Source organism: Melanotaenia boesemani, chromosome 6 (genome assembly GCF_017639745.1).
Source record: "Melanotaenia boesemani isolate fMelBoe1 chromosome 6, fMelBoe1.pri, whole genome shotgun sequence".
NCBI lineage: Eukaryota > Metazoa > Chordata > Actinopteri > Atheriniformes > Melanotaeniidae > Melanotaenia > Melanotaenia boesemani.
In genome coordinates, this window is record NC_055687.1 from 33,036,900 (window position 1) to 33,063,480 (window position 26,581).

The window sequence follows — 26,581 nt, forward strand, 5'->3', positions numbered from 1 at the left end:
CCGTGTGTGTGGTTACCATAGCAACAGAACAGCGCTGACTTTTGTCATCGCACTCGAACAGGGGCAGGTAAAGTAACTTTATTTATCTCGTCACTTTCAATGCATTCTCATATATTAATTAATTATCTTATTTAATAAAAAAAAAAAGGAGCCTGCAAGTGAAAATTTTGTCTTGTCTGAATGTTGGTTCCTTAAAAAACTGGAACGAGCTAACTGGACTTACTAGCAAGCTAGTAAAGTTAGCAATAATTCAGAATGACCAAATATTTTATTCGTGTAATCTCTTTATTTATTTATTTATTTATTTATTTATTTATTTATTTATTTATTTATTTATTTACATACATTGTTTAACGTGTCAACTAAATAGACTTTAATTCTCGTCAGGCATGAGTGCGGACGCAGATGTTTCTCGCCAAAAGTCGTCTGTACCTGTGGAGCACCTGGACTATGATTATATTGAAAAGTGCAGAGATGCTAAATACTTGGAGAAGATCTTGAGAGTACTCAGGTAAATGTGACGCTGAGCCTGCTGTGTAAGAAAGCCAATATGGTTTTGTGCATTCTTTTCCTTTATATTCTGTGAGATAACACCCATTTTTTCCCACAAGTTTGCAGTGAAAACAGGAAATAATAATAATTTTCCAAATTATATTAATCATTAAATGAAACTATATTGATAAACACTTTTTAATAACAAAGTTAAAAAGTGCCATATAATAAATTTATTAGATACACTTTGGGAAAAACGAACAAAAAAACCATAACGATTTTCAACAAAATAAATAATAAAGATACTAAGTTTTATCGCTTATCAGGAAGAGCAGACATGGCACTCCACAGCCGAGTAGGCAGGGTTGAACGGTCATTGAGGTATACAAAATAAAAGCAGTTTATTATCTATTATTAGCAAACAAATGCTTGCATTTTGCCAGTGACAGGAAGCAAGAATTAGTGTTATGTGTTTACTTCGTCCTGAAAGCTTGGCAGCAGAAATGAAAAGGTGTATACATATATCATCTATCGCTAATTTGTAAATGATAGTGAACAAAACACATCACAACACAATCCATTAACAGAAAACTCAGAAAACATGATTTTATTTTGTGTGAAGGTCTGGTAATGAGGGAATTTATCCTCATCTGATCAAGTTCTGTGAAAGTCACTTGGAGAAGATGAACCCTAGGAGCCGAGCTCTTAGGAAGGAAATGCCCGAAGTCACAGCAGCCAGCCTGCCTGAAGACGAGTGGAGCCAAATAGCTCATGAGTTGAAGGTTTTTATTTTTGTGTTTTAAGTTTTTTTGTTTGTTTGTTATTATAAACTATTTATATCACCTGCTTTGTGTAATGGCAAATATCCCTGTTGTTTTCAGACATGGGAAGAGGAAACCAAAAACACTGAAACTTCACTTAAACATCAGTCAATGTTTGATGACCTAGAGAAAGACAAAATGCCACCTGTCAGAGGTTCAAAGTGTTTTGCTGCACTTAGCAAGGTAATCTTATCTTAGCTATGTACAGTATGTGAACATACACACATCTTCATTGAAGGCAGAAACTTGGATGTAGTGTGTTTCCATCAGAGTTCAGCTCCTAAAGAAAGAAAGAATCCCTCCAAATCTGCTCTCCCTCGTGATTATCGAGAATGGGACAAGTGAGTCATTTTCTCTCCACATTTGTCTATTATATTCAGAAGAAAGAGCATACTGTTACAGCAGCTGCAGCCCTCGTAGATAAAAGGTTCCCAACTGCTGAGCTAAGCTTCTTTCACCACAGTGATCCACAGATAAACCCTGGATGCTGCTCTGTAGTCTTATTGAACATCACAGTTTACCCATATTTGTCTCTTTCCAGGTTTGATGTGGAAAAAGAATGTGACAAAATAGATGAGAACGTGCTCACAAATGATTCACCATCTATTCTAAACACCGGACGTTCCAAAATCAAGACCCAAGTAGATGCCTCATGTAACGTATCATGTATAGCAATGCTTGTGTGTTTCATTGTACGGGTAAGGCATTAAATGTATTAAAGTTATTGGGTATGTGGGTGCATAACGTGTGTTCCAGTGCTGTCGCAGCAGGAGAAGCTTCTTTTGGCTAATCGTGAAAAGCACAAAGGCAATGAAGCTTTCAGAGCACACGATTATGAGGAGGCAGTGGCATACTACTCCAGGTCAGGACCTTTTAAACATCTTATTTATTATAGAAATTATAGCTATCTAAAGAAATCGTATTATTTTCTGGGTATTTAAGGAAACCTCCACCCTGCACCGTGGTTTGATTTCACTCTTGCTTAATGAGTTGTACTTAAGTGGTCATATGTGAACCTCCCTGCAAATAAAGGTGTGTTTAATTCTTCATTCCTTTGCAGGAGCCTTTCCATTTTACCTACTGTGGCCGTGTATAACAACCGGGCTCAGGCAGAGATCAACCTCAAACAATGGCACAGTGCCATGAGAGACTGCCAGCAGGTGCTTGACGTGGAGCCAGGCAATAAGAAAGGTGCTGTCCTCTAATGCTACAATGCTTGGAAGAATAATCTTATTAAATGTGTTCATGTGTGTTTTTTTTTATACAATAACATCTGTTTATGTAAATGTTGTATCTTATCATCAGCTTTGCTACGTCGTGCTGCCATTTATAATCACATGGGCAACTTCCAAATGGCCTCTGAAGATCTGAAGATGGTTCTCAGGGAAGAACCACACAATACAACAGCTACAGTAAGTGACAGGAGTATGAGGCATTAAGTGTCAGGGAACCTTTGATCCACTGGGTGTCAGTGTTTTATTTGTTTAGGGACCTCACAAGCATAGTAGAGCTGTGGCTGATTCTGTCTTTACTGCGGGTAGAAGTTAATATTATTATTTTACTTGTCCTGTAAGTAGAACTCAGCGTATGTTTTATGTAGCTGCCCCCTGTAAGGTCATCATTTATGTCCCTTTTGTCTGTTTTTTTAAACAGTAAAGATGAAGAACAAGGCAAGGCCGGTTTATTTGTATAGCACATTTCATGTACAAGACAGTACAAAGTGCTTCACATAAAACATTTAAAATATTACATCAGGGTGCAAACAGTCCTTAAAATAAGATAATTTAAATAATCTGGAAAGAATAAAAGACATGAAGTAGAAAAAGAACAAGCTAAAATACAATAAGACATGTAAATGCAACAAGTTACAGTGTGAAGAATTAATTGTTTTGACAAAAGGCAGCAGCCAATAGAAACGTTTTAATCTTGTTTTTAAAGAGCTTAGAGTTTCAGCAGACCTGCAGTTTTCTGGGAGTCTGTTCCACATATGAACATAAAAAACTAAACAAAAGTAGACTCGACCCTGATGACCTGAGTGATCTGGGTGGTTCATAAGAAACCAGAAGATCCTGAATGTATTTTTGCCCTGAACCATTTGCTTCTTTGTAAACTAACAGCAGGATTTTGAAATAATTCTTTGCCAGACAGGAAGTCAGTGTAAAGATCTGAGGATTGGAGTTATATGATCTACTTTCTTGGTCTTATTGAGGACACAAGCAGCAGCATTCTGGACTAACTGCAGCTGTCTGATGGACTTTTTAGGGAGACCTGTGAGGACAGCATTACAGTGATGTAGTCTACTAAAGATAAATGCATAGACAAGTTTTTTAAGTCCTGCTGAGACATCAGTCCTTTAATCCTCCATATGTTCTTTAAGTGATAATAGGCTGACTTCACAACAGCCTTAATGTGATGTTGAAGTCCTTGAGTACTCCCAAATTTCTGACTTGACTGTTGGTTTTTAACAGCACTGTTGAAGTTGAGTGCAGACTTTTAGTCTTTTTAGTCAGTTTGTCTTCATTTAATTGAAGGAAGTTCTGGCACATTCAGTCTTTGATCAGTGTTTGGATCGGGCTATAGTCTCCTGGTGAGATGGTTATGTAGATTTGTGTGACATCAGGATAAATATGGTATCATATTTTTTGTTTTTCATCATTTGAATGAGTGGGAGCATGTAGATGTTGAACAGCAGGGGCCCCAAAATGGAGCCTTGGGGAACTCTGCAGGTTATTTTAGTTCACTCAGATTTACCTGTAGACACAAAGTAGTCTCTGTCTTAAGTAGGACTCAAACCAGTTAACTGCAGTACCAGAAAGTCCTATCCAGTTTTCACCCAGTCTAGTAAGATGTTCTGGTCAACCATGTTGAATGCAGCACTCAGAGAGCCATCTCAGTGCTGTGATTTGGCTGAAAACCTGAGTGGTTTATTAAAAGTGGTGTTATCTATATGCAGTATATAACCCATTTGTAATAGCTCAGTCTAAAATGGGCAAATGTGGTAATGTAGTGTAATCTTTGTTGACCTGCAGAATTGGGTATTTATTCATGCTGCTGACTCATTTTTAAACATTAATTATCTTTGTTTTAGCAACTTCTGTCTAAGATTGAGAAGATGATGTCAGAATATCAACCAGGGCAGCAGCGCCAGGGCAAAAAAATCCTCATCCAAGAGGTAGAAGAAGAAACCGACAACATCTATGAAGAGAAACAAAAACAACAGACTGGTGAGACTGCCTAAATTCCTCACAAGATCAATATCAAAGTCCTTTTCTAGTTTCATGAGTGCTTCCAAAATTCCATCCACTGATTAAAGTCTTTCTTGTTCTTTTTATATTTTTAACAGAATCTAAATCACAGAATATGAACTCAGTAACTCACCATTTATAATTGCTTATTTGATATTAAATTAACAACCAAAGACAGATGTTAGTCAAGTACTGTAAATCAATATATCTCTGGAGGCTTTAGAATTACTTTTTGGTTTTGTTTGTATTGCACCAATTCACAACGAAGTCATCTCACAGCACTTTACAGACACAGTCCAATTCAAGCCAATTCATTGTGATCCAATTCAAACAAACCCACATTAGTCCAATTCATAATAATTGTGTTAAAGCCAGTTCAGAAAAAAATAAATGCCTACCTAAAGGGAAACTAACTGATTGTATGAAATCTTGTTTTCAATTCAGTCTGCTATCCTGAGCGTGCACGCTAGCAGCAGCAACTTTGGAAAGAAAAAATCTACAGGATCCATAGGGACAAAGTTAAAAAGGCAAACTCAAACAATACAACCAATATGTCAAAGTAGAAGGAAGAGGAAATTAATTAAATAATTAGCCGAGTGATAACCTAGTGGTTAGAGAGGTGAATTTGGGGCTGGAGGACCCAGGTTTAAGTCCCCAGACCAACTGCAGAGGTGAACCAAGGGCCACTATCCTGCAGGTTTGGATGTTTCCTGCTGCAACTTACCTGAATCAGGTTGATAGGATTAACATGTTTGGGTAGAATTTACCAACAAGCTGTTGAGGGGAGCCTTTTAATTTGAATCAGGTGTGTTGGATCAGGGACACATCTAAAACCTGCAGGATTGCAGCCCTCAAGGACACCCCTGCTCTATTCAGTCTAGAGATGGGTCAAAAATAGAGGCTAATTTCCCAATTGGGATTACTAAATAAAATAAAAACAGTGATATAAACACATTATTGCTGTGTTCAACTCATTCCATAAATTACATTTGGAATTTATATTTATTTGTATCAAGTGAACTCATACTAAAAAATTAAGCCAGTGATACTTACTGATGAAAAAAACAGGGAAATAGAAGTTAATGAGGCTAATACTGTCATATCTTTTTACATGGAAAATAAAAAGCAAAGAGATGAAAATGGAAGGAAGTGCTCAGTGCATTGTGGGGCATCCCTCAGAGGGGCACCTGCTTTTGTTTTTAAATTCATTTATTTAAAAAGGACGATATTGCACATTAATGAACATAATTATAAACATACAATGTAAAAGTGCAACAGAACTAGCCTAGCAACTAATTTGCATCTGATTATCCTGTGGCAGGCCACAGCGATACACAACAAGGTACATGGTTGTATAAAGTGCTTTATTTAAAGCCCACATTGCAAGTGTATCAGGTTGGAGTGTAATGTTAAAAATACAAAGTCTGAGAGCGAAGCACTCTTTTTCTCACATTAAAACCTCATCATTCAGATTTGGCCGCATATTTACCTAAAAATCATACTGGAAATGAGTATTCTACATAAATAACAAGACACTTCAGTAAAAAACTACCAAGACACTTAAATTTCCAAATCTGATATGCGGTGTTAGAGTGTATGTCTATCATTTTTTTAAAGATTTAGTAGATATTTACAGAACATCAAAAAAAGCTGCAGCAGGGCTCTTGTTTTAACCACACACTCTTCTGTCTGTTATGCCTTGGAAATTCCTCTTGTCCCTCTCGGTAATGTGACATATAATGTGTGCATGTGAGTTATGTGCCCCACCCCCACAAGCGCTTTTGTAATTCCCTGTTTAGAGTTACAGCTTCCTGGAAGTTCCTCCTTGAAGTGACTCTATGTAGTAAGCGTCCACCCTCCCCCACTGTGATGTAACCGGTGACTCCTTCCTGTTGGTGTACTTCCCCCCCCCTCCCTCCCTCATGCTCTTTTTCTCTCTCTCTTTCTCTCTCTCCCCTCCCTCCCTCCCTCTCCCCTCCAGCTTGTTCGGTTCAACCTAGCCAGCCTGTGGGAGGGGAGGAGAGCTCAGCTGCTCCTGCTGAAAGGGGAGACATGGGAAACGCTCAAAAAAAGCCCCACGGCAGAGGGGACGGGGGTCCACACAGTGAGTCTATCAACTCACACCACGGAAGCTGGAGGAGCAGAGGGGGCAACTCAGACAAGTACAAAGTCACGCAGGAGTCAAAGGAAAAGGTAGCCAACGGATCAAGCAAGAGGGGCTCGACAACGTCAGCGCCGGGTGATCAGAGCGGTAAGGCTGCTTCAGCTGGAAACACAGGAGAAACTGTCAACCTCGATGCCCCATGTGGAGCCCTGCCTCCACCTCTGTCCCGTCTAAAGAACGAGGGAAACCTGCTGTTTAAAAATGGACAGTTTGCCGACTCACTGGAGAAATACTCACTAGCCATTCAGGGCTATACAGAATCAGGTAAGATGAGGAAACCTCAATGTTGATATTCACCTTCTCTTTACATTCATATGAGTCACAGCGTTTAAGAAGGTGGTTGATTTGTTACTTCCTGGAAGGAATTTACTCTGAGCCTCTAATCATGATAAAACAGGCAGCAACAAGAAACTCATGACTCAGTTTCATTCATCACCATGTTTGACTGAATCTTTTTAAGGTGTTTCATCATGACTCTGTGTAGACACTGCAGTATTAATCAAAAGTCCTGCGCTTCCTGTAAAATTTCTAGTATTTCTGTTTTTGTTGCTCCATCACACTGCAGAGTCTTAGATATTAAATGTTCTGTTCTGTCCCTACAGGCCATGTTAGTGAACAGTCTGTAAATTGTAATGGCTTTAATGCTTGTTGGTGCATTTAGTGACTTTGCCCCCTGAGCACTGCGTCACACTGAGGCTGTTGTGGAGAGTAAGGACAGTGTTTCTGTTTTAGCCCGGCACTAAGCCTCTCAACTCAGGTCTGTCCAGGTCACATGACCACTAACCACTCACTGTGAAATTGAATCTGTAGGACTGCAGCATTAATTCCTACAGAAAGTGAAAGGATGAGCAGTTGATGGAGGGAGAGAAACTGCTGCTTGCCAAGCTCATCCTCCATCAAACATATGGCCTCTGTTCTCTATGTGGACTGCCAGATAGTACTCGCTACCGGCTGTGCTAGTTGATGTGAACATGGCTGGACGCTGACGTCATCTGTTTGACTGACAGCGAGAAAGACTGCAGGCAATGCAAAAACACCTCTGCTCAATGGTAGCAGATGTAAACTACGTGTTTCTAAAGGTGTATTTTTGCAGGAGGAGAACTTCTTAAGAGACTGAACTGTCACAGTAACTACACTAGGAGTATGTATTTGCTTAGATCATCATCATCACTACCACTCTGTATCGTCATCCATGATCGGGTTTCATATGAAGAGCTGACACGCTAAGCTGACTGAATTTGGTGTAATATATTTTTAACCTTTGTGATAGTTGTCAAAGCGAAGGGAGAATCCTGTCAGACAAGTTTAGAGAGAAGCTATGTGGAAAGTAAACATCCGAAAAGAGGTTTTACAAACTTTGCCCCTCACATCCGAGTGAAAAAAGCTGCTGTTCAGAAGTAAATATTAATTCATTGTGTCACTCTTATGACACAGCACAGCAGATAAAGAGACATGTAAAAGGAAGATTTCCTCTTCTGGGTCTTAATGAAGCATTTAACATGAAGTATAACTAAAAACCTGCAACTGCAGCAGTGAGCATTTGATTATATAAGTGTGACTATGTCATAAACACGTCTGAATGATTTCTGTTTACCAGATTAAAATGCTAAAAAATGAAAGCATTTTCTTTTAAAAGTTTTTAAAAGTCCCTTTCAGAGAGGAAGCAACAAATAAAGATTTTCATCTTGAAAGGGAACCCTTTAAAGCACTAAATGAGCCACGTCTCTATGTTGCAACACTCCTTTGTGTTAGGTCAGAGTACATGAACCTGTCTAGTACGACCAGTAACATCTGAATATTATAAATGATTCATAGAACATGAAAACTTTTTTATTCTAGCTGAGAATGTCTGCTTGGATTTATGCTGCCTTCAGCTACAACTCTAGCTCCTTCACAGCCACCAAGCTTCACTTTTTTTTTGTTTGTTTTTTACCTAAGTTGTGTTACATTTTAAAATCTGTTTCTTTTTGTGCAGGGATTAATAGCCCCGAGGATCTATGTATTCTGTATTCTAACAGAGCAGCGTGCTACCTGAAAGATGGCAATAGTCAAGACTGCATACAGGACTGCACCAGGTGAGAGAGAAACTGGTTAACAGCCTCAGGTAATGAAGGTATTGTGCACCAGGGTGTGTTATAAGTGATTTGAAATACATCTTGTTAGAAGTGGTTTTATAAACAGCAGACTTGAGGGACCCTCCCATCTAAAAGCCTTAAAATATTTGTTGTGTTTGCAGAAAGCTTAGATTGCAGAATACATGTCTCGCATTAATTTTTATGTTGATATACTGTATGATGTGTATACTACTCAACTCAACTCAACTTTATTTATAAAGCCCTTTAAAACAACCACCGCTCAAACAAAGTGCTGTACATAAATACTAACACAGACAAACCTAAAACAACGTGAACATAAATGAGTCCAGGTTCAGGTGTAGAGACTAGGACTGAGCGAAACGACTTCAAATTATCTCGATTACAATTAATTGCCCAACCTCAAGACACAACCTTCTCTATTAGCATCTACCACAGAGGCAACAAACTTGATCCTTTGCACTTGTCTCATTATATCTATTTATACTAACCAGAGCCCTGGAACTGCAGCCATTCTCCCTCAAGCCCCTCCTGCGCCGGGCTATGGCTTATGAGTCCCTGGAGCGCTACCAAAAGGCCTATGTGGATTACAAGACCGTCCTGCAGATAGACATCAGTGTGCAGGCAGCACATGACAGCGTTAACAGGTATTAGCTTTCACCTTTCGCTTCAGCTGAGAGGCTGCAGGAGGAAGGCTGTTTGCTGTGATAAAACATGAAACATTGAGTTTCAACGTTCCTGATTTGAGACGTCACAATATGAATATAATGATTCCCCAGGCTAGCTTTGTTTTACTAGTAAGTTCTGGTTTTATTGACCAGCCTGCCTGGTGTTGTATTATTTCTGCTTTGTTTCTTCTGTCATGTCAAATTACCTAACAAATAACATGATATACAGGCTGTTCAGTTGGTAGCAGATTTAGTTGATGGTGTAAAAAACGCAGCTCCAGCTAGAGGCTAATTATGGCTCTCAGACTGCCTGTTCTTTCTCTGTTATGCAATCTAGACACTCACCTGGATGCTCTGTGTTCAGCTCTACCAGGACTTTTCACATACAGCTATATATTTATCTGTATCTCTATAGTTTTTGTACAGCGTGCACCTACTTCTGCTATAAATTGGGAGTGTTTTATCGCACTGAGAGCTCTTCCCTTTATCTTCAGGAACTTGTTTGATAGGCTCAAACTTTATGATACAGCAAAAAATTTTATTCAATTCAGCTTTATTTGTATAGCATCATTTCACAACACAGTTATCTCAAGACACTTTTACAGACACAGTCCAACTCTGGTCATAATAACTACATATTCACATTTATACCTATTTATGTAGTCAGTTACTATCGCCTTGCACAGCTTTTTCTTTTGCACAGTGTTTATAACTGATTTTATTTGTCTCTTGCACTACTCTCTTTGGTTTGTATATATGTAAAAATAGACAAGTGTGTGTTTTTCTATTTTAGTTCTGTGTATACTGTGTATACTCAAATTCCCAATGAGGGGTGAATAAAGGTCTATCTAATCAGTTCAATACAATTCATTGGAGTCCAGCTCTAATCCAATTAAAATAAATAAATTACATGATCACATTGGTCCAGTCTATAACTGTGTTCCTATAAACCAATTAATTAAAAATAATTTCCTAGCTAAGGAAACCAATGCATTGCATTAAATATTCCATTTAATCCTCCATCCTGAGCATGCACCAGGCATTAGACAACTGGAGAGGAAAAACTCTCTTTCAACAAGAAGGAAAACCTGCAGCAGAGCCAGAAAGGGATGGAGAGGACAGGAAAGAGGGGTCAACACGCACTATAACCCTAAGCCAGGGATACTTGCTGAGAAAGAAAAAGAGAAACACAAATAAATGACAGTAATTATGTTACATATTTACATATGGAGAGTAAAAAGCAGAGAGAGGAAAGTGCATCATGGGATGTCCCCCAGCCTCGGCCTATAGCAGCATAACTAAAAGGAAGGAAAAGGGTCACTAAGCCAACTAACTGTAATATAAAGATACAGAGGGTTTCTGCTTCCTAAAGCCAAACTGGAAGCTGGTTCCACAGAGAGGGGTCTGATAGCTGAAGGTTCTGCCTCCCATTTTACTTCTAGATCCTCTAGGAACCACAAGTAAACCCTCAGTCTGAGAGTGAAGTGCTCTGTTGGTAAAATATGGAACTCTTGAGGTTTTTAAGATCCAACGACGTTCGATAACTAAGAACTCTCTATGTGATGAATAATAATTTTAAAGTTTACTTAGGGTTTAACAGGGAGTCAGTGACGAGAAGGTCATATCTCTTCTCATCGGAACTCTTACAGCAGCATCTTGTTGCAATGATCCCAACACACCAACAGGCTGTTCAGAGACCGCTTGGAGAATAAAGAAAGTATGAGGCATTATCCACCATAATGTGGCCAGCTGACCTCACAACTTCAAAAGTCCAAAGAGGTATTTTTAGGATGAGCTTCACCAAAGACCAAAGAGAAATGTCTTAGCACGAGGAGAGATACGAGGAGAACAAGCTACCTTTAAGGAAAAAGACTCAGTATGGTCAAAGTTTGCAGAGCTGTGATCAAAGCCAAAAAAGTAAAAGATCTAATGTCTGTAAAATTGTTTCCTGGCAGCATTATATGCTAGTAGAATGTATGTAAACCCCTTCATACCTTGATTTGCATCCTTCAGGATCACCAAATTGCTGATAGAGCAGGATGGTCCAGAGTGGAGGGAGAAACTTCCAGACATTCCTCTGGTGCCTCTGTCTGCTCAGCAGCACCGCAGAGAGGAACCCCCCAGCGCAGAGGTCCTCCAGGCTCGAGCAGAGAAGGCTGCCAGGGATGCAGGTCTGCTTTCACAAACTCATAACCCTTTGTTTACCCTGAAAATGACTTACATCTCCCAATAAGTGTTTTAAATATACCTCGGGATATTGTCAAGCATGTCACAGGTTGATGTTGTTTTTTACCTACCTTTAAAATCGTTTTGTGGTTTTAATGTCAGGATTGATTAAAAAGAGCACAGTGTCTTTTAGAAGTGTAACAAAGCAATCAAAATTAGTTATATTTTATATTAGTCATGAAACTTACATGCAAACCATGTGAGTTTATAGCTGATGAGATACTATAATATAAAATCTTGCATCTGAGTGAAATTAAATCAAATTAGATTAGAAATACTTCAGCAATCCCAGAGGGAAATTAAAAGGATCTTTCTTTACTATCAATACAGCACTCAAATGAGCATTTTATTTACAAAGACAGCTTTTCTATGCTTTAAGTATATTTTGATTAAAAAATATTTTTTCCCTCCAAAGCAACCTTTTATTTTGGATGGATCATTTTGACCTTGCGGCTATTTTTAACTCAGGATTTCAGCGCTTCCTTTGCTAGTACACTCAGCACCAGTGGAACAAAAAGAATAAACTTCCTGTTTGTGTGTCACTCCCATACACAACATGGTAATGTAAGTGGATATGTCAACTTTGTGCACTGACCATGCAGTTTCTTCATTCTCAAGGCTGCTGCAATAAAAGAAAAAAGCTTCTTGCACAGTTTTCCCCTCCTAGAAGACTCTGCAGCAGATTGATTAGCCTACAGTTCACACCGTGACTGATTGCTGACTTAACTCTCATGGCTTACGTCCAGTCGGTGCAGCATTCATTTCAAGAACTTAAACCCTCAAGCTGTGTAGTTTAGGCTTGTGAAATGAAGGTCAATTAAAATGTTTTGTAAGTGTCAGTGAGGATTTATTGCCTTAAAACAAAAGAGAGTGGGACTGGTTTCTACATCAGTAATCAATATTAAGTAATTACCACTTTACTTTGTTTTCTAGAGAGGAGAGCTGAGGTCCGTTTTTCAGCATTGAAGCAAGAAGGGAATGATTTTGTGAAGAAGGGCCAATACCAGGATGCTCTGGGGAAGTACACAGAATGCCTTAAGTTAAAGCCAGATGAGTGTGCAATCTACACCAACAGGTTAGAGGCCTCTCACCTCACATTTCTATGTTTCATTTCACTTTCATTTCTCCTTTACTTGCTTTTTCTGTACTTTACATCTGAATAAAGTACTGGTCCCCTGCTTTGTGTGTTTGTTTGCACATGTATGTTGAGCGCTGCTGTGGAAACAGCTTGTCTGCACGACCACACCAGAGCAAACAGAAGATGTACTGACAGCAACTTCATCTAGAGAAAATAAACACCACATTCAAAACTAATTTCATTTAGATTTTATGTTGTATCATCCCCTTAATATATAAGACATTTTTCCCCTTTCATCAAAATAAACTCACATTTGATGAGTTACAGACTTTATGATACCTTTTAGTCATGCATCAAATCATAGCTGTTGGTGACAAAAATAAAAAACAAGTGGTGTGTGTGCTTGCAGAGCTCTGTGCTACTTGAAGCTGGAGAGGTTCACTGAGGCCAAGCAGGACTGTGATGCAGCACTGAAACTAGAGCCAACCAATAAGAAGGCCTTTTACAGACGAGCCCTGGCCAATAAAGGCCTCAAGGTGAGCAGACCCGGACAGAGTTCATGTTTACATTATCTAAACTGTCATGTTGGTTCACATATTGGACACATGAAGCTGTATTTTGTCTCTCCCTCCATCAGGACTACCTGGCATGCAGCTCTGACCTGCAGGAGGTGCTGCAGCAGGATCCCAATGTGCAGGAGGCTGAGAAGGAGCTAGAGGAGGTGACAGTGCTGCTCAGACAGAGTCTGGCCAACGCTTCACAAGCCAAACCCAGAAAGACTGTCCCCATCACAGAGGTAGATGCACATTTCATTTTAATCAATACTTACAATAAGCTCAGGTTTGTCTCATGCTGTTAGTTTGGTGGATAAAGTCAGAACTTCAGACCACATCCACCTTTTTTCAGAAGAGCCCCCTGTGCAGGCAGCAGCATGAGATACATGCAGTACAGAAGATCTTTGCACCCACAAGAAGGCACAAATCCTAACATGTAACATACCAAAATGACAGGGAGAAACTCAGCTAAAAGGCTCTACCGAGCACTGGTATCCAAACGAGACACAATTCTGTATGCCGCACAAACAAGGTGTCATATGAAAGCAGATAATCAGAAATCATGTCTTACTTTTGCCGTTTTGTGGTCAGAAGTTTAATTCCAGCTCTAAAAACTCTGCGAATGTGTTCTATGACTCTTTGTTTGAAATGAATCATGAAGCTCCTGCTGGTTTCCATGAAGATGAAGGAGGTTTTATAGTGAAGTATTCCCTCTTCCTGTGATTAACTACTGTATCTTGGGTTTCACTGCTTACTGGATCTTAATGGCATTTCAAAAGTGAATTTAGAGACTATCCCTGGATTCTCCTACTCTGACCATTGATAAATATGTGTATCATCAACATATAAGATATTTACCTGTGTAACACCTCTATTAAGACCCCTGGAAAACTGCTCAAGTTTGCTTTTTTTTAGCTTGTACTGTAGCACAGGTCCTCATCAAACTTTACTAGCTCCTACATGAATTGGGCTGCTATCCTCTGGTTTTACTGAAAGTGATGTGGTTTTCCTTTAGGAGAAGATTATTATTTACATTCTTTTTTTACTGTTCCAGGTTCATTTATACTGACACAGTAACACAAACCTTGATTCTGACACTCCTATGATAATCTCACGTGTGAGCTGTGAGACCATGATTATACACACAGCCCTTGTAGTTGTGAAGATATACTTTATTTATATTGAGTAAGTCATTTCAGACAGGAAGGAGAAAAAATAATCCTCATTATGAGGAGTTTTTTTGGGGGGATTCCATGAACCAGACGAACAGTAAGAAAGCACTGATTAGAACGTGGCAACCTTCTTCTTCAGGTTGATGATGACGAGGAGGCGATGGGTGTTTCTGACTCAGCCAGCAGCTGCAGAGAAAACGTCACCATCAACCTCCAGCCCACCAGCGCCTATGACTTCAGCCAGTCCCTGAACGCAGCTCGCTGCAGTGGAAACACGGCAGCTTGTGCCAAGTTGCTGGCCTCCACTGCCCCAGAGATGCTTCCCCAGTACCTCAGCACCCAGCTGGATGGACACACTGTAAGCTTCATCATGCAGGCGCTTGACTCACATTTACTGGAGAAAGATCCCAACCTGGTTTATCAACACCTCAACCATCTGCACACTGCTGACAGATTCTCGGTACGGTCAAATTTACACTCAAACGTTTTCTTATCTGTTATCAGAAATGAGTGTGAGGTTTGTTGTTAATGCGTATATATTTTTTACAGGTTGTGCTCATGCTGCTGGAGAAGGACGAGCGTCGCCACATGACTCAGCTGTTCGAGCATCTGTCAGCTGTGGAGAGCACAGAGTTCACAAAGAACAATGTTCAGAATCTGGCCAACAAATACATCTGACCCTCCTGCCCCTGCTCCCTACTGCATGAGCTGCTGCACCTCTTCTGCTGGATCTATGCAAATCACTGCACAAGAACTGAAGAATGTGCCCACAGCACCACCGTGGAGCTGACCCGGAATCATCCAAGCTGTAAATGACCTCTGTATGTTTGTGTGACAGTAAAAATCTATTTTTCACTCCAGAACATTTTGCTATGCAGATTTACTTTTGTACCAGCACTAACCATTTGAATTGTGGAAAATGTGTTGAGAAATCGGGTCCAATGTGCAATGTTACGTAAGACAAGTGTGTCCGGGTTTGCTCAGGACGAGCTTCTGTTCCCAGAACTGTCGATGTGGTCCTTGAATGCGTTTCAAAATCAGAGATGGTATTCAGTGCATTCTAATATTATCCTGCAAAGGAGCATAAAAGATCATTTACCACCAACTTGCTGTTGGACCAACAAATAAGATATGAACACATGTACTGTATGATCTCTGCTGTGACGTCAGTATGTGCTGAGAATGCTGGAAAAATATAAGAGCTTCATTTTCTGTTTATTTATGAAGCTAGTATGAAGCTAGGATGAGGGCATAAGATTAGTAACTTGTACACAGGTTTTTTAACGTGTGTCTTCTTATTTGAATTTGTCAAAACAGGGACATAAACAAATCAAATCTACAAACAATTAATTGTGAAAGTTTGAAACTGCAAGTAAATTTTACAAGTCAGTTCTACACATATGTGGAACAAATGGTTTGTGCTTGTAAAACCTAAAAGTATTTTTAGACTTGCAGACTTAATCTGTATTTACAGTTAGCAAACTAGCAATACCAGTTACAGAACTTTTCTGCCTGTCCTAGCTCCATATTTATTCAGTTATTTAATCAGCAGATGTGTTCAGACCTAGCATCATACCTGAAGACAGTCGTGTCCTTTTAAACATAAATGACATTAAGTTATTGGGCGTGTTTAATGAAGGCACATCTGCAGTCATCTTCACAGCAGTTCTGACTGGGGCGAGCACACTGGAGTGACGCAGCATCTTAATGGGATGTGTGCCTTGGTTTTCAGTCTAGGGGTCGACTTCCATTTATGTGAGTCTACAGATACTCCTAAGAACATCTGTTTGAGTGATTCTGTAGGTTTCATTAAATTAAATGGCATATTTTTGCATCATAAATTAACATATATTCTGGTATTTCCACATAAAAAATGTCTTCTTTTTTTTTTTTTGCTATTTTAAAGTTATACATGTTAAGTAATATTTAAGTTTTCAAATAATCCTAAATTGAGAACTGCCTGAAACCATACCAATCTGTTTTAAAATGTTCCTCATGAATGTACCAGGTTCACTTCAGGGAGACAAACTGAGAGCAAAAGCCAATAATTTACATCTTCCATAGCTTATCTTCACTGTGGATTTAACTGTATGTTTCAGTAGAGTTGTAAAATAAATTGTGTACAGTATTCAGAGGGATATTCAATAAAGTAGAATAAAAACATCAATGTGCTGTGAGTTGAAGTAAACTTAAAAAATTACAAATACCCTGAAGTTTACATACACTTTCTCACTTAAGTTGAATTTGACTGAACTTTTCCTGTTTTCTTCAGCATTAATGATCTAAATTTTGTCTATTTGCTAAATGTTAATAATGAGAGTGTGAATATTTCTGAGAATTTTCTACTACTTTCTTCGAGGTCAGAAGCTGACATATAAAAGATGACTTTGTCTATAAACAATGTGGGAAAGCCAGATGATGTTCTTGGAAGACTCTTTGCATTAAAAAGGTAAATGAGGAATGCTTCATTACAAATTATCCAATTAGAAAACTAACTATTTCAACAACATGAGTACCTTCTTTTTCACAACATACTGTACAACAATACTGTATATCAATAGAACCATCTTATTAATCTCTCCAATGGATCCTGTAAATTTACCTCTGATGGAAAAAAAGAAAGTCATCATCCAAGTTTTTAAATCAGGAAGTCAGGACAAAATAAGTAGTTATCACCTAATCTCCATTTTACCTGCTCTGTCTACAGTTTTTGAAAAACCTGTAGCTACAAAACTGATGAACCATCTTCAGGAAACTTTAAACTTAAAAGGCCTTTGACACCATAGTTTGCTGTTATCCAAATTTATCTTTCAGTTTTTTCCCCAAGGCAATAAAATGGTTTACAACGTATCTCCAGAACAGAAAACAGAGTGTCAAAGGTCCCCAGGACATATTAACCTTCTCAAATGACCACATGGCATCCCACAAGGCTCCATACTTGGTCCTTTGCTTTTCAGCCTCTTTATTAATGACCAACAAGCCAACATATTGAAGATGATGCAGTTTTATATGCAGACACCAGACCGGGGTGCTGTTGTCTGATCTACATGCATGGTTGATGTCCAAGAGTTGCTTTTTCAAAATCATCTACAGTTTTAATGTTTTTTATGTGTTTGTGTTTCTCAATTTAAAAGAAACTAACCTGCAACATCTTAAAAGTCAGTACTCAAAATGAAGAAATTCGTTCAGTGACAGAAGTGAAATATGTTGGGGTCGTACCAGATCCTCAACTCAAATTTAAGCATCATATAAAGAATCTTTCATAAAGTGACCTTTTCATCTTTATTCTTATATCTTCCTATACTAAATAAGTCTGTTTATAAGTTATATTCTCCACATATTCATGCTGTAGCCACTTTAAAATCAGCTAGCAGCTTTGCTACCGTCCTGGTTAAATTAAACTGGATCTCGTACATCTAGCTTAGTCAGCTAAGTAACTAAGTAAGTAAATATACAAGTAACTTGGATACTGACGTACTCTGAGCATTTTCATAGAACATGAACTGAGTTGAAAACTAAATAGGAAAAGTTTTCCTCACATTATCTTACAACAAATTTTGTGCTAGCATATAAATAGATTAGCTCAGTTATGTAGCTTCATGCTAACATCAGGTTAATAGTCTTGCATAATACAGCCAAATGTCAATATTTTTACAAAATGACTAAATATGAAACTACTTAAACTGGTCTAGTGATAAAGGTGATGCATGCAGGCCTGGAAAGATTTTTCTGTCCTCCTCCAGTTACCTGTCAATCAGGGAGTGCCACCTTGGACACCCCTTTAGCTCCACCCTTGAAAGGAAGATAAGTTCTGTGTCCCAGAGATGAATGTGTTTTGGTTCAAAATGTGTAAATCAACCCCAGAACAAAGCTAAAGACTTTGTGAAGAGGCTGGGTAAAGTAGGGATGAGAATCATTATCCACAGTGAAACAAGCCCTAAACCAACATGGGCTGAAAGGCTACTCAGCAAGGAAGAAGCCATTATTCCAAAAACAACAAAAATAGGTTTTCCAAAGGGACAATGACCCATTTGTTCTTAAGCTATACTTTATGAAAACCCTGGTCAGATTCACCAATGTGTTTGTAGACTGTGAAAACCAATTTCTTCAGCCCTTATTTTGCTCTATTTTGCAGGGTAACACCTGAAAATACCAATTAAAGATCATGAGACTGAAGGGCCGTGTGCATACAAAGATGTGGAAAAATAACCAATGCCAAATAAATGAATAAAAATTCTCATTGTGGCATTTAGCAAATAGAAATAATTTATGTAACCACAAGTGAGCTAAAACAAGTTTAGCCTGATTTAAGTTCAGTCAAGGAAAAAAAGTTAGTTTCCTTTTATAGTGTTTGTAAATTTCTGATTTCAAATGTATTTCAAGTATTTTGAGTGACTTCACTGTAGTAGCTTAAAAAGAAAAGCAACACATTCATACATATTTTTTTATTTTTTTGATATGCATTTACACACATATAGTAAAGCAAATTACCAAACAAATATACAAATAACATATGCTAGTCTGCACAAAATACAGATCATATCTGGCACTAGTGTTTAAATCAGAACCAAGAAACTGGAATTTAGTTGAAGAGAAGCAGAACTAAAAAGAACAAAATGTGTTGCTGTAATGCTGGGAGAACTGCAGCATGAGGCCGTATCCACAGAACCAAACTAAGTGTTCATTGAGTAACAAAAAAAGAAAACATTGCTGGTAGAGGTTCACCTTCAGCAAACACTGAAATTAAGAAGAAAATGAGTTCAAGTCTGCTCAGCAGCACCGTTGGCAACAGAAACAAGAACCACAAGACGCGTCAGACGGGAGGTAAAACCCCAACAAACCCTAGTAACCATTGTGCATTGTACATCAATGCAATATGAAAAGAATACAGGTAACAGTGCAGGTGCCTCGAGCCGCTGTGCAGCCTCGGTTATTTGCATTTTGTGAAGCATGTGCAGAAACAGCAGTCTGGGTGAGCCTGCGTCTGGACTTCATTCAACCCTGCGGTGTAAAAAAAGGATGCACGATGCCGTGTCTACAGCCAACAGGTGAAAGAGATAAGATTTAACAAAAGCCTGATAGCTGTCTTTGGAAGGCAATTGAAAAAGTCTTCATTTACCAGATGTACCACAGTATGTTCTACGTGTGAAGAAGCATCCCTTCAACAAAGACTAACATTCTGCCATCTATGAGTTCTTGTTTAGGATTTAGAAGACACAGTGGAGAGTGACAAACAAAACAAACATCTTCTTGAAGGCACCATGAGTTAACAAAGCTCTCTTTTACTCAGCGAGGCGAAGCCATCCTGAATAAATCACAGAACAGGACGACTTCTCTTTACAATTTCACAGAATTGACCCACTTAACATTATAACAATGACTTTCAGCATCATCTGGACAACAAAGGCCTTCCAGAGACCGTTTCTCATAAACAACTGTCAACAACCCCCCTGCCCCAAATATCATTTTACAAATTACACCCAGGCTTTCAGTCATCTTAGCACTAAAAAAGACACGCTTGAGAGTTTTAAGCTACAGGTGTCAAGCCGGGCTGCTAAAAAAGAAGCTGTCAAGCACCATCTCCCACAGCGGGGCTACAGCTACATGTGCATCCATCTGAAGATCTTTTGTTATGGGTCAGTTTTAGTGCTAACATAATTCAGGATATTCAGCCCAGCCCTCAAACTTTTACATCCAGGAGAAAAATAAAAACAGAATAAATACAAACTAGAACACAAAGGTTCCCTGTTAGTTTGAGGAAATGGTGAATCATACTGCCTGGTCCCTGTTTGAGATTAAAGATTCCTGCATGGAGTTGCATCCATATCATAAAGCAAATAATCAAACACTAGCACAACTGGCACAGTGGTTTTATTTCAACCTACAGAGATCAATATGCAGCGGGTGGCGAATCAGTGGGCTGCGTCCTGGTTAAAGTGATGAGTCACTGTCAGCAGTCTGCGGGTCACACACACACACACACACACACAGAAAAAAAGAATGAACGATCTTAACGTTTCTCTCATGGCTGTGATTTAGAAACCTTTTAGTATTTCCAAAAACCCCCTCAGTCAGTGGACAGAGAGCTGTTTTACTCTACGCTTTACCAGAGAATAACCAAAAAAATGCAGATAAACTGAAAGCAGGAACTGTTAGTTTAGAGGAAAGGATGTTACATAAGATGTCTGTGCAGCACTTAAGGTATTGACATTTTAAATATCAGTCTGTATACAGGAGTTCTTGGACTGCTGCTGGGTTTGCGGTGGGGCGTGTGGTTGGTGGTTGTTGTTGGTTTCTTTCAGGAGTTCTCTGGTGTTGCTGTCAGAGTCCAGCTCAGATGGACACGGCAGGTTCTCCTCTGTGATGAAGCAGAGCGGCGACAGCTCTGTGCCGTTACCCAGCGAGGAGGCGGTGGAGGTGGGAGAGTGGGGAGTGGTGGCGGCTCCTTGCCCCTGGGAGGAGGATGATGAAGGTGAGGGGCACGTCTCCAGCCGGTCGTTCTCCACCTCGGGGAGGGGGCTGACGGTGGCGAAGCGCATGTGGTAGTCGCCTCCGTTAGAGCCATGGCTGCAGGACGTCTTCATGCTTTCCAGATCGGAGCAGCTGAACTCGGAGAAATGGCTGGAATGGGAGTCGGCCACAGATGGCAGGCTGCCGCTCAGCGAAGGAGAGTCAAACTCAGAGGAGTTGGTGCTGCGCTGTTCTAGGAGCTGAGCATCCATGTCCTCCCGGGTCTCGTTGATCTTGGTACTTCCGCCTCCTTTCTTACGCAGCTTGCCTTTACTCTTTTTGCCCCCTGAGCTGGAGGAGGAGGAGCACGAGGCCTCTTTGGCCCACTTAGTGGAGGTTCCTTTGCCCTCTGAGGACGTGAAGCCGTTGGAGGGACATGCCCAGCCACAGCGGCCGGCATGGCTGCCATCGTCTACACTGCTGCTTCCGCTGTCATGCCGCCGTTTGCTGGGTTTGGACTCAATGTCGACCTGGACTTCCATACTGTTTCCATCTCTGAAACAAAAGGACAGAAACAAGAAACTAAGCTGTAAAACTTGAAGATAATTTTTTCCTGAATATCCTTCCTAATTAGACCCCTTGAGTTCCTCTCACATTGTTCATGTGGAAATGTTCTTGCTGCGTTTTTTATGGTTTGATTCCATCAAAACTGATCACCATGATTCAAGATGATGAATAAAGATTTCTTTCTGACTGCATTTCTTTCTGGAAGACAATGTTCCCCACTATCCTTCCAGTTTTTAATAATGCGTTGGGACAGTTCTTAACCCAGTTCTAGTAGTTTCTGTATCTTCTTTCATGTTTTCTCTGCTTGATGCCAGTGATTGGACCCTTCTTAGAAGCTACTTATTGCTTGGGGGGACTTGGGGACTTGTTTTTGTGACCTCTTAGCAAAAACTAAGAGGTCACACATTCAACTTTCATTATTGACTTTTTTTTTGTAAATTAACATCAACTACAAAGACGTCAATCAAACACCTTAATCCAGATAAAACTATGCTCACCTGTCAAGAGGCATGTAGGCATTGAGAATGGATCCAGCCATTGCTTTGGTGCTAGCGTTGTCACTGATTGTTCCCAGGCTGACCGTACCAGACTCCCCACTGAGACTGCAGCGCTCCTTCTGTACATCAGCCTGCACCTCCAGCCTGACAACATGCAGCCAGGAAGACTTAGACAATGCAGGTGGAGAACACCACAAAGCTGGATCATGTTTAAAATGTTGGTACCTGTTCAGGTAGTTGACCATGACACTGCCAGAGAGGCTGCCGGTGATGCTAGCTCCAGCCAGGGCCATAGTAGAGGCCGTCTCACTCAGGTTGTCCCTGGTGGCTCCCAGACGGTCCATGTGGCTGCCGCTGGCACTAAGGCTGCCAGTCATCCCCCCAACACTGCCCTCACCTATACTGGGATTATTCCTGGTGTCTGCCACTGATGTCGTATCTACACAGGAGATTAAACAAAAATAAGAGGGCATATTTCCTCCAGACAGGGACTCTTTAGGTTATGGGGGGCAGTGTAGTAAAACTTACCCGTAGCAGCTGCCCCACTGCCGACGTTCATGTCATTCTCGTCATCAAACTCGATGCGAACGCCTTTTCCATTCCCAGCTGAAACACCACAACCTCCACTACGGCACAGAGAGATGGGCACCACCCCGTAGACGTACGCAAGCATGATGGGAACGCCGATGCCTGAAGGGTGGAAGAGCCAGAGACAGAGATGTCAGGATTGAGCCGGGTCAAGGAAAACAACAAAAGAACAGTGGAGGCTGCCGACGCTGACACAACTAAGTCGAAACAAACTGAAGCATCTTTACGTAACAGCACATGAGAAATCCTGACTTTGCAAACAAAACAAACTTTAACAGAACATACTCTTTAACATTAAACTAAGGGAATTTCCACAGAGTCAAACTAAGACCCAGGATGTCAATAAAGACAGAAAGAAGAGGGACGGGTTGGAGCACAAACTGACCAACAGTGACTGCAGCCACCACCGGGGACACGATGACCGAGAGGGTCACTCCCCCAGCAATCACCAGGTTCTTCTTGTGGTTGGAAATATCTTTGCCTTCATAACGGTTGTGGATCTGATGTTAGAAAGAGAAACATGTGAATAAATAAACCTTAACCCTTTCCCAGCCGCTGACCAGATATTCTGTCAATCAGTGTAATGGCAGTTATAATACAAGGAGGGCCGTTGTGGATTTTATGAATTACTGCAGCTCTCCTGGGTCCAAAACAAAGAAGCAGCTCTTCTAGAAAATTGAAGGAGGGGCTATAAAGTTTATTTCAACATAAATAAACATAGAATTCAGCTTCCAGACTTAAAGCTGTTAACGGTCACAGAGTCCGTAAATTCAATGTACAATGAATCAGATTTCTGAGTGACAGCGATGGAAAAAGAGGAGATGGGGGAGACGATAGCGAACATGGTGAAGGGGTCGACAGTCAAGGTGACGATGAAACAGGGAAACGGCACAGAGATGTTTTTTTTGTTAACAACCAGGAGAAGACAGACAACCAGACATGGGACAGGACAAAATAAGTTTTTTGTTTAAAATGGATTTTTTCTATGAAAATATTTAAATGATAACTATAGAACAAATGAAGGCAGAATAAAATATTTTGTGTGTAAAAGCTCAAGTTATGTTCTATGCTTTTATATATTCAGTGTTCATGTACCCTTAAAACATTTTCAGTGGGCATCAAACATAAGTAGATATAGTCAAAAAGGCATCTGATGAAAAATACTGTGGCGGGAATACGCAAAGTTAGAGTTTTACAGGTTTGGTTTCATTATTTTAGAGTTGTATTTGAAGTGTTTCCACAGATGCGCAAGTCTACCTGAATGCACCGATCCATCTCTCCAGGATTGTAATAAATACTCAGCTGTTAGCAATGAGGAAACAGGTGGAAGTGAACCGGTGCAGGTATATAGTTGAAGGGACTCAACTATGCAAGGCCCTGCAGATTAACGAGACTGGCTCCAACACAACGTGGCAGATCTCCCTCCACAGAGATGATGTGGACCCACAGTTTATTTAACAGAGCTAATTAAAAATGACCATCTTACAATAAGCCACTCATGCAGAGGCTTTAGTGAACCACCAGGATGCAGATGGACATACAGAGCAGACAGCAACATGTGGAACGGAGGTGAATCATGTACATACGTCTGATGTGATCATTACTGAACCTAGTCTGGTATTTCTGTGGAGGGGAAAATAAAGGGGGATTTGGCTCTGGCTTCTTGGCAGGCTCAAGTGGGGAATTCTGGAGTCTCAATACTTCCACATTATTACAAAATGAAACTCCCATTCCTCTCGGGTCTGGTTAGTTAATTACTACTTGATATAAAACCGATTCGCAATAACAAACATGCACAGTAGTTGCAGCACGCGTCACATGAGGGATGTGGGAGAAAGAAGAGCTCAAAACCAAAACTACAAATGAAACCATTTCAAGACTGCAAGCATAACATTTATAAATTCTACCCAGTAGGACAGATGAACAGGTCTATGAAGCCTCACCTTCCTTCCTACGTATACAGGGATGCCGATAATCATAGCAGGGATCGCAATGCCAGCAATGAGTGCGATGCCAACAGGTGCACCAACAAGTGTTCCCAGTTGCCAAAGAATCTTCTTCTTCCTGCTCCACGGCTTCTTCCCCCAGAAAGTACAGCCTGATGGACTGAAACAAACATAAGCAGAGTTCAATAAACAGTCAATTATTTAATTATATGGCTTATTTACACGGTTGCCTAATGTGGTTTAAAAATAATCTAAATGTTTCTCTCAAAAAAGGATTTGAGTAAAGATATTTACCTCAAGTAGTGCAAGTCTGAAATCTCCTTCATGCAGAGCCAACAGAACTCACAGCCACAGACCGCGCAGGTCATGTGATTACAGCTGCCATCATTCATCTTGATGATGTAAGCGGCACAGCGGGGACATGGTTTGATGTCATCAGCTGAGAGAAACACATCAGGATGTAAAATGATTTAAAAAAAATAAAAAAGACTGGACAACTCTCACATTTAAAAACAAGCTGTATCCAAACATGGCCCCACCCAACACAAAGTTAACACAGAACCCTGTTTCCACCAAGGGGGTCCAGCTCTAGACGGTTTGTTGTAGTTTGGTAACCCTGGTCTCTGTTGCGTTTCCACAGCAACTGTACCCTTACCTACTATAGTAATAGTAATAGTATGATGTCACAGCAGCATAACACCTTCCTTGGATTATAACAAAGAAGAACGAAATAAAGGAGAATGGTGGACATCCTGCAGTTTGTGTTCCTTCTTCTTGGGATGTGGCTTTATAGGGACAATAAGTGAAAATTCATCCTTTCTAGATTGAAGGAATTAACAAAGGGCTATGTGAAGAACTAGAGGTGTAATTTCATCTGTACAATAGCACAACATCACACACCCTCTATCTGTGTTGAGCGCCAGCCCGTGTTTACCAGCCGGTCTGGCCACGCATTCATGTACGTTCATGTGATTCGCCGCCTCCTCCTCCCGTCTCTCAGAGCCCTCGGCCGAGGTAAGTGGGGGTAAAAGGTCGAGGGAAGTGTGGCTCATTACACTTTGGTCTACATGCAGAGCTACAACAGAAAACCTTGCTGTGAAACCATTTCGCTTTTTTATCCCTTTAAATAATAAAATAAATCTGTTATATTTATACATGTTCCTGTTTTGTTCTTATTGCCACATCACACAGGAAGTGATGGTTTTTTTGATCAAAGGATTGCAGTGTGTCAAACGTCATCATTTAGGGTTGAATCAGAAAAACTGAAACCCCAATGAAAGGTTTCCAAATATTCTGACCCCTTACCCAGTTTTTACCTCCGGAAAAACACACACACACACACAAAAAAGATGTGTACCATCTCATCCTGTACTGAGCCGGATACCTTGATGGAAGCAGGGCTTGTGTTCAATGATCAGCCATAACATTAAAAACATCCACATATTTGTTAAGTGATGGAAAATTCACTTTGAGGCACTTTAAAATCCCATTTCACATAATTACTGTTTTCAACAACTACAGTCTACCCGTACTTTACTAGTTTCTAAGCTGGTTAAAAGCATGCCTGTTAATTTTTTTATGCTTTTTTTTTTAATCTCTCACATGTGTTCATTTGTGGTACTGAATAACAACAAAAAAGACAATCAGTAACGAGGTGGATAGGTACTACACACTGTTGTAAAGTCTTGCATACAGAATAAAAATTTAATTCAAACAAAAAATATCCACAAATGACGTGCACACTGATCATCGTCATCATCATAATGCAGTGTACTGCAGGAAAACCAGCAGGGCAGTAGCACGCAAATCAATGATGCTGTCATGTAAATATTTCTGCAGGCTAAGATAGGGATAGTCAATTCATCCCAGTGTGAAGCACCACAGGAAACCCTGTGAGGCCTCTTTCTCTAAAGACAACACATTTCACTCTAAACTGCTTCAAAGCACAAGTTTAATGACATGAACGTCAAAGTTTGTAGTAGAGAAAAAATAAAAAGATTCTGTCTATAAGGTGTGAAAT

General features: G+C 40.1%; 2 protein-coding genes across 3 annotated transcripts in view; one reads left to right on the top strand and one right to left on the bottom strand.

Annotated features, from left to right (window-relative positions):
* The first annotated feature begins 4 nt into the window (after window positions 1-4).
* Window positions 5-16,677, top strand: LOC121641465 (sperm-associated antigen 1-like). 2 transcript variants are annotated; one of them, XM_041987601.1, is made up of 19 exons: window positions 5-67; window positions 388-511; window positions 1,115-1,274; window positions 1,374-1,496; window positions 1,584-1,654; window positions 1,855-1,967; window positions 2,070-2,175; window positions 2,374-2,504; window positions 2,619-2,725; window positions 4,402-4,537; window positions 6,540-6,986; window positions 8,698-8,797; window positions 9,310-9,462; window positions 11,497-11,654; window positions 12,643-12,784; window positions 13,197-13,323; window positions 13,425-13,583; window positions 14,653-14,973; window positions 15,063-16,677. In XM_041987601.1, the coding sequence occupies exons 2-19, from the start codon at window positions 390-392 to the stop codon at window positions 15,189-15,191; spliced, it is 2,805 nt and encodes a 934-aa protein (XP_041843535.1). In that variant the 5' UTR covers window positions 5-67; window positions 388-389; the 3' UTR covers window positions 15,192-16,677. The 2 variants fall into 2 exon arrangements, with proteins under 2 accessions (XP_041843535.1, XP_041843536.1); XM_041987602.1 differs by lacking the exons at window positions 14,653-14,973; window positions 15,063-16,677 and adding an exon at window positions 13,694-14,418.
* A 2,266-nt stretch (window positions 16,678-18,943) lies between these two features.
* LOC121641466 (E3 ubiquitin-protein ligase RNF19A-like) overlaps window positions 18,944-26,581 on the bottom strand; it is a 34,108-nt gene continuing 26,470 nt past the window's right edge. The window contains exons 4-10 of the mRNA XM_041987603.1: window positions 24,856-25,000; window positions 24,559-24,721; window positions 23,001-23,115; window positions 22,556-22,717; window positions 22,253-22,466; window positions 22,028-22,171; window positions 18,944-21,518 (exon numbers count right to left, since the gene is read on the bottom strand). Coding sequence (XP_041843537.1) covers window positions 20,726-21,518; window positions 22,028-22,171; window positions 22,253-22,466; window positions 22,556-22,717; window positions 23,001-23,115; window positions 24,559-24,721; window positions 24,856-25,000 — 1,736 coding nt within the window. The 3' untranslated portion in view covers window positions 18,944-20,725. The remainder of the gene's footprint in view (window positions 21,519-22,027; window positions 22,172-22,252; window positions 22,467-22,555; window positions 22,718-23,000; window positions 23,116-24,558; window positions 24,722-24,855; window positions 25,001-26,581) is intronic.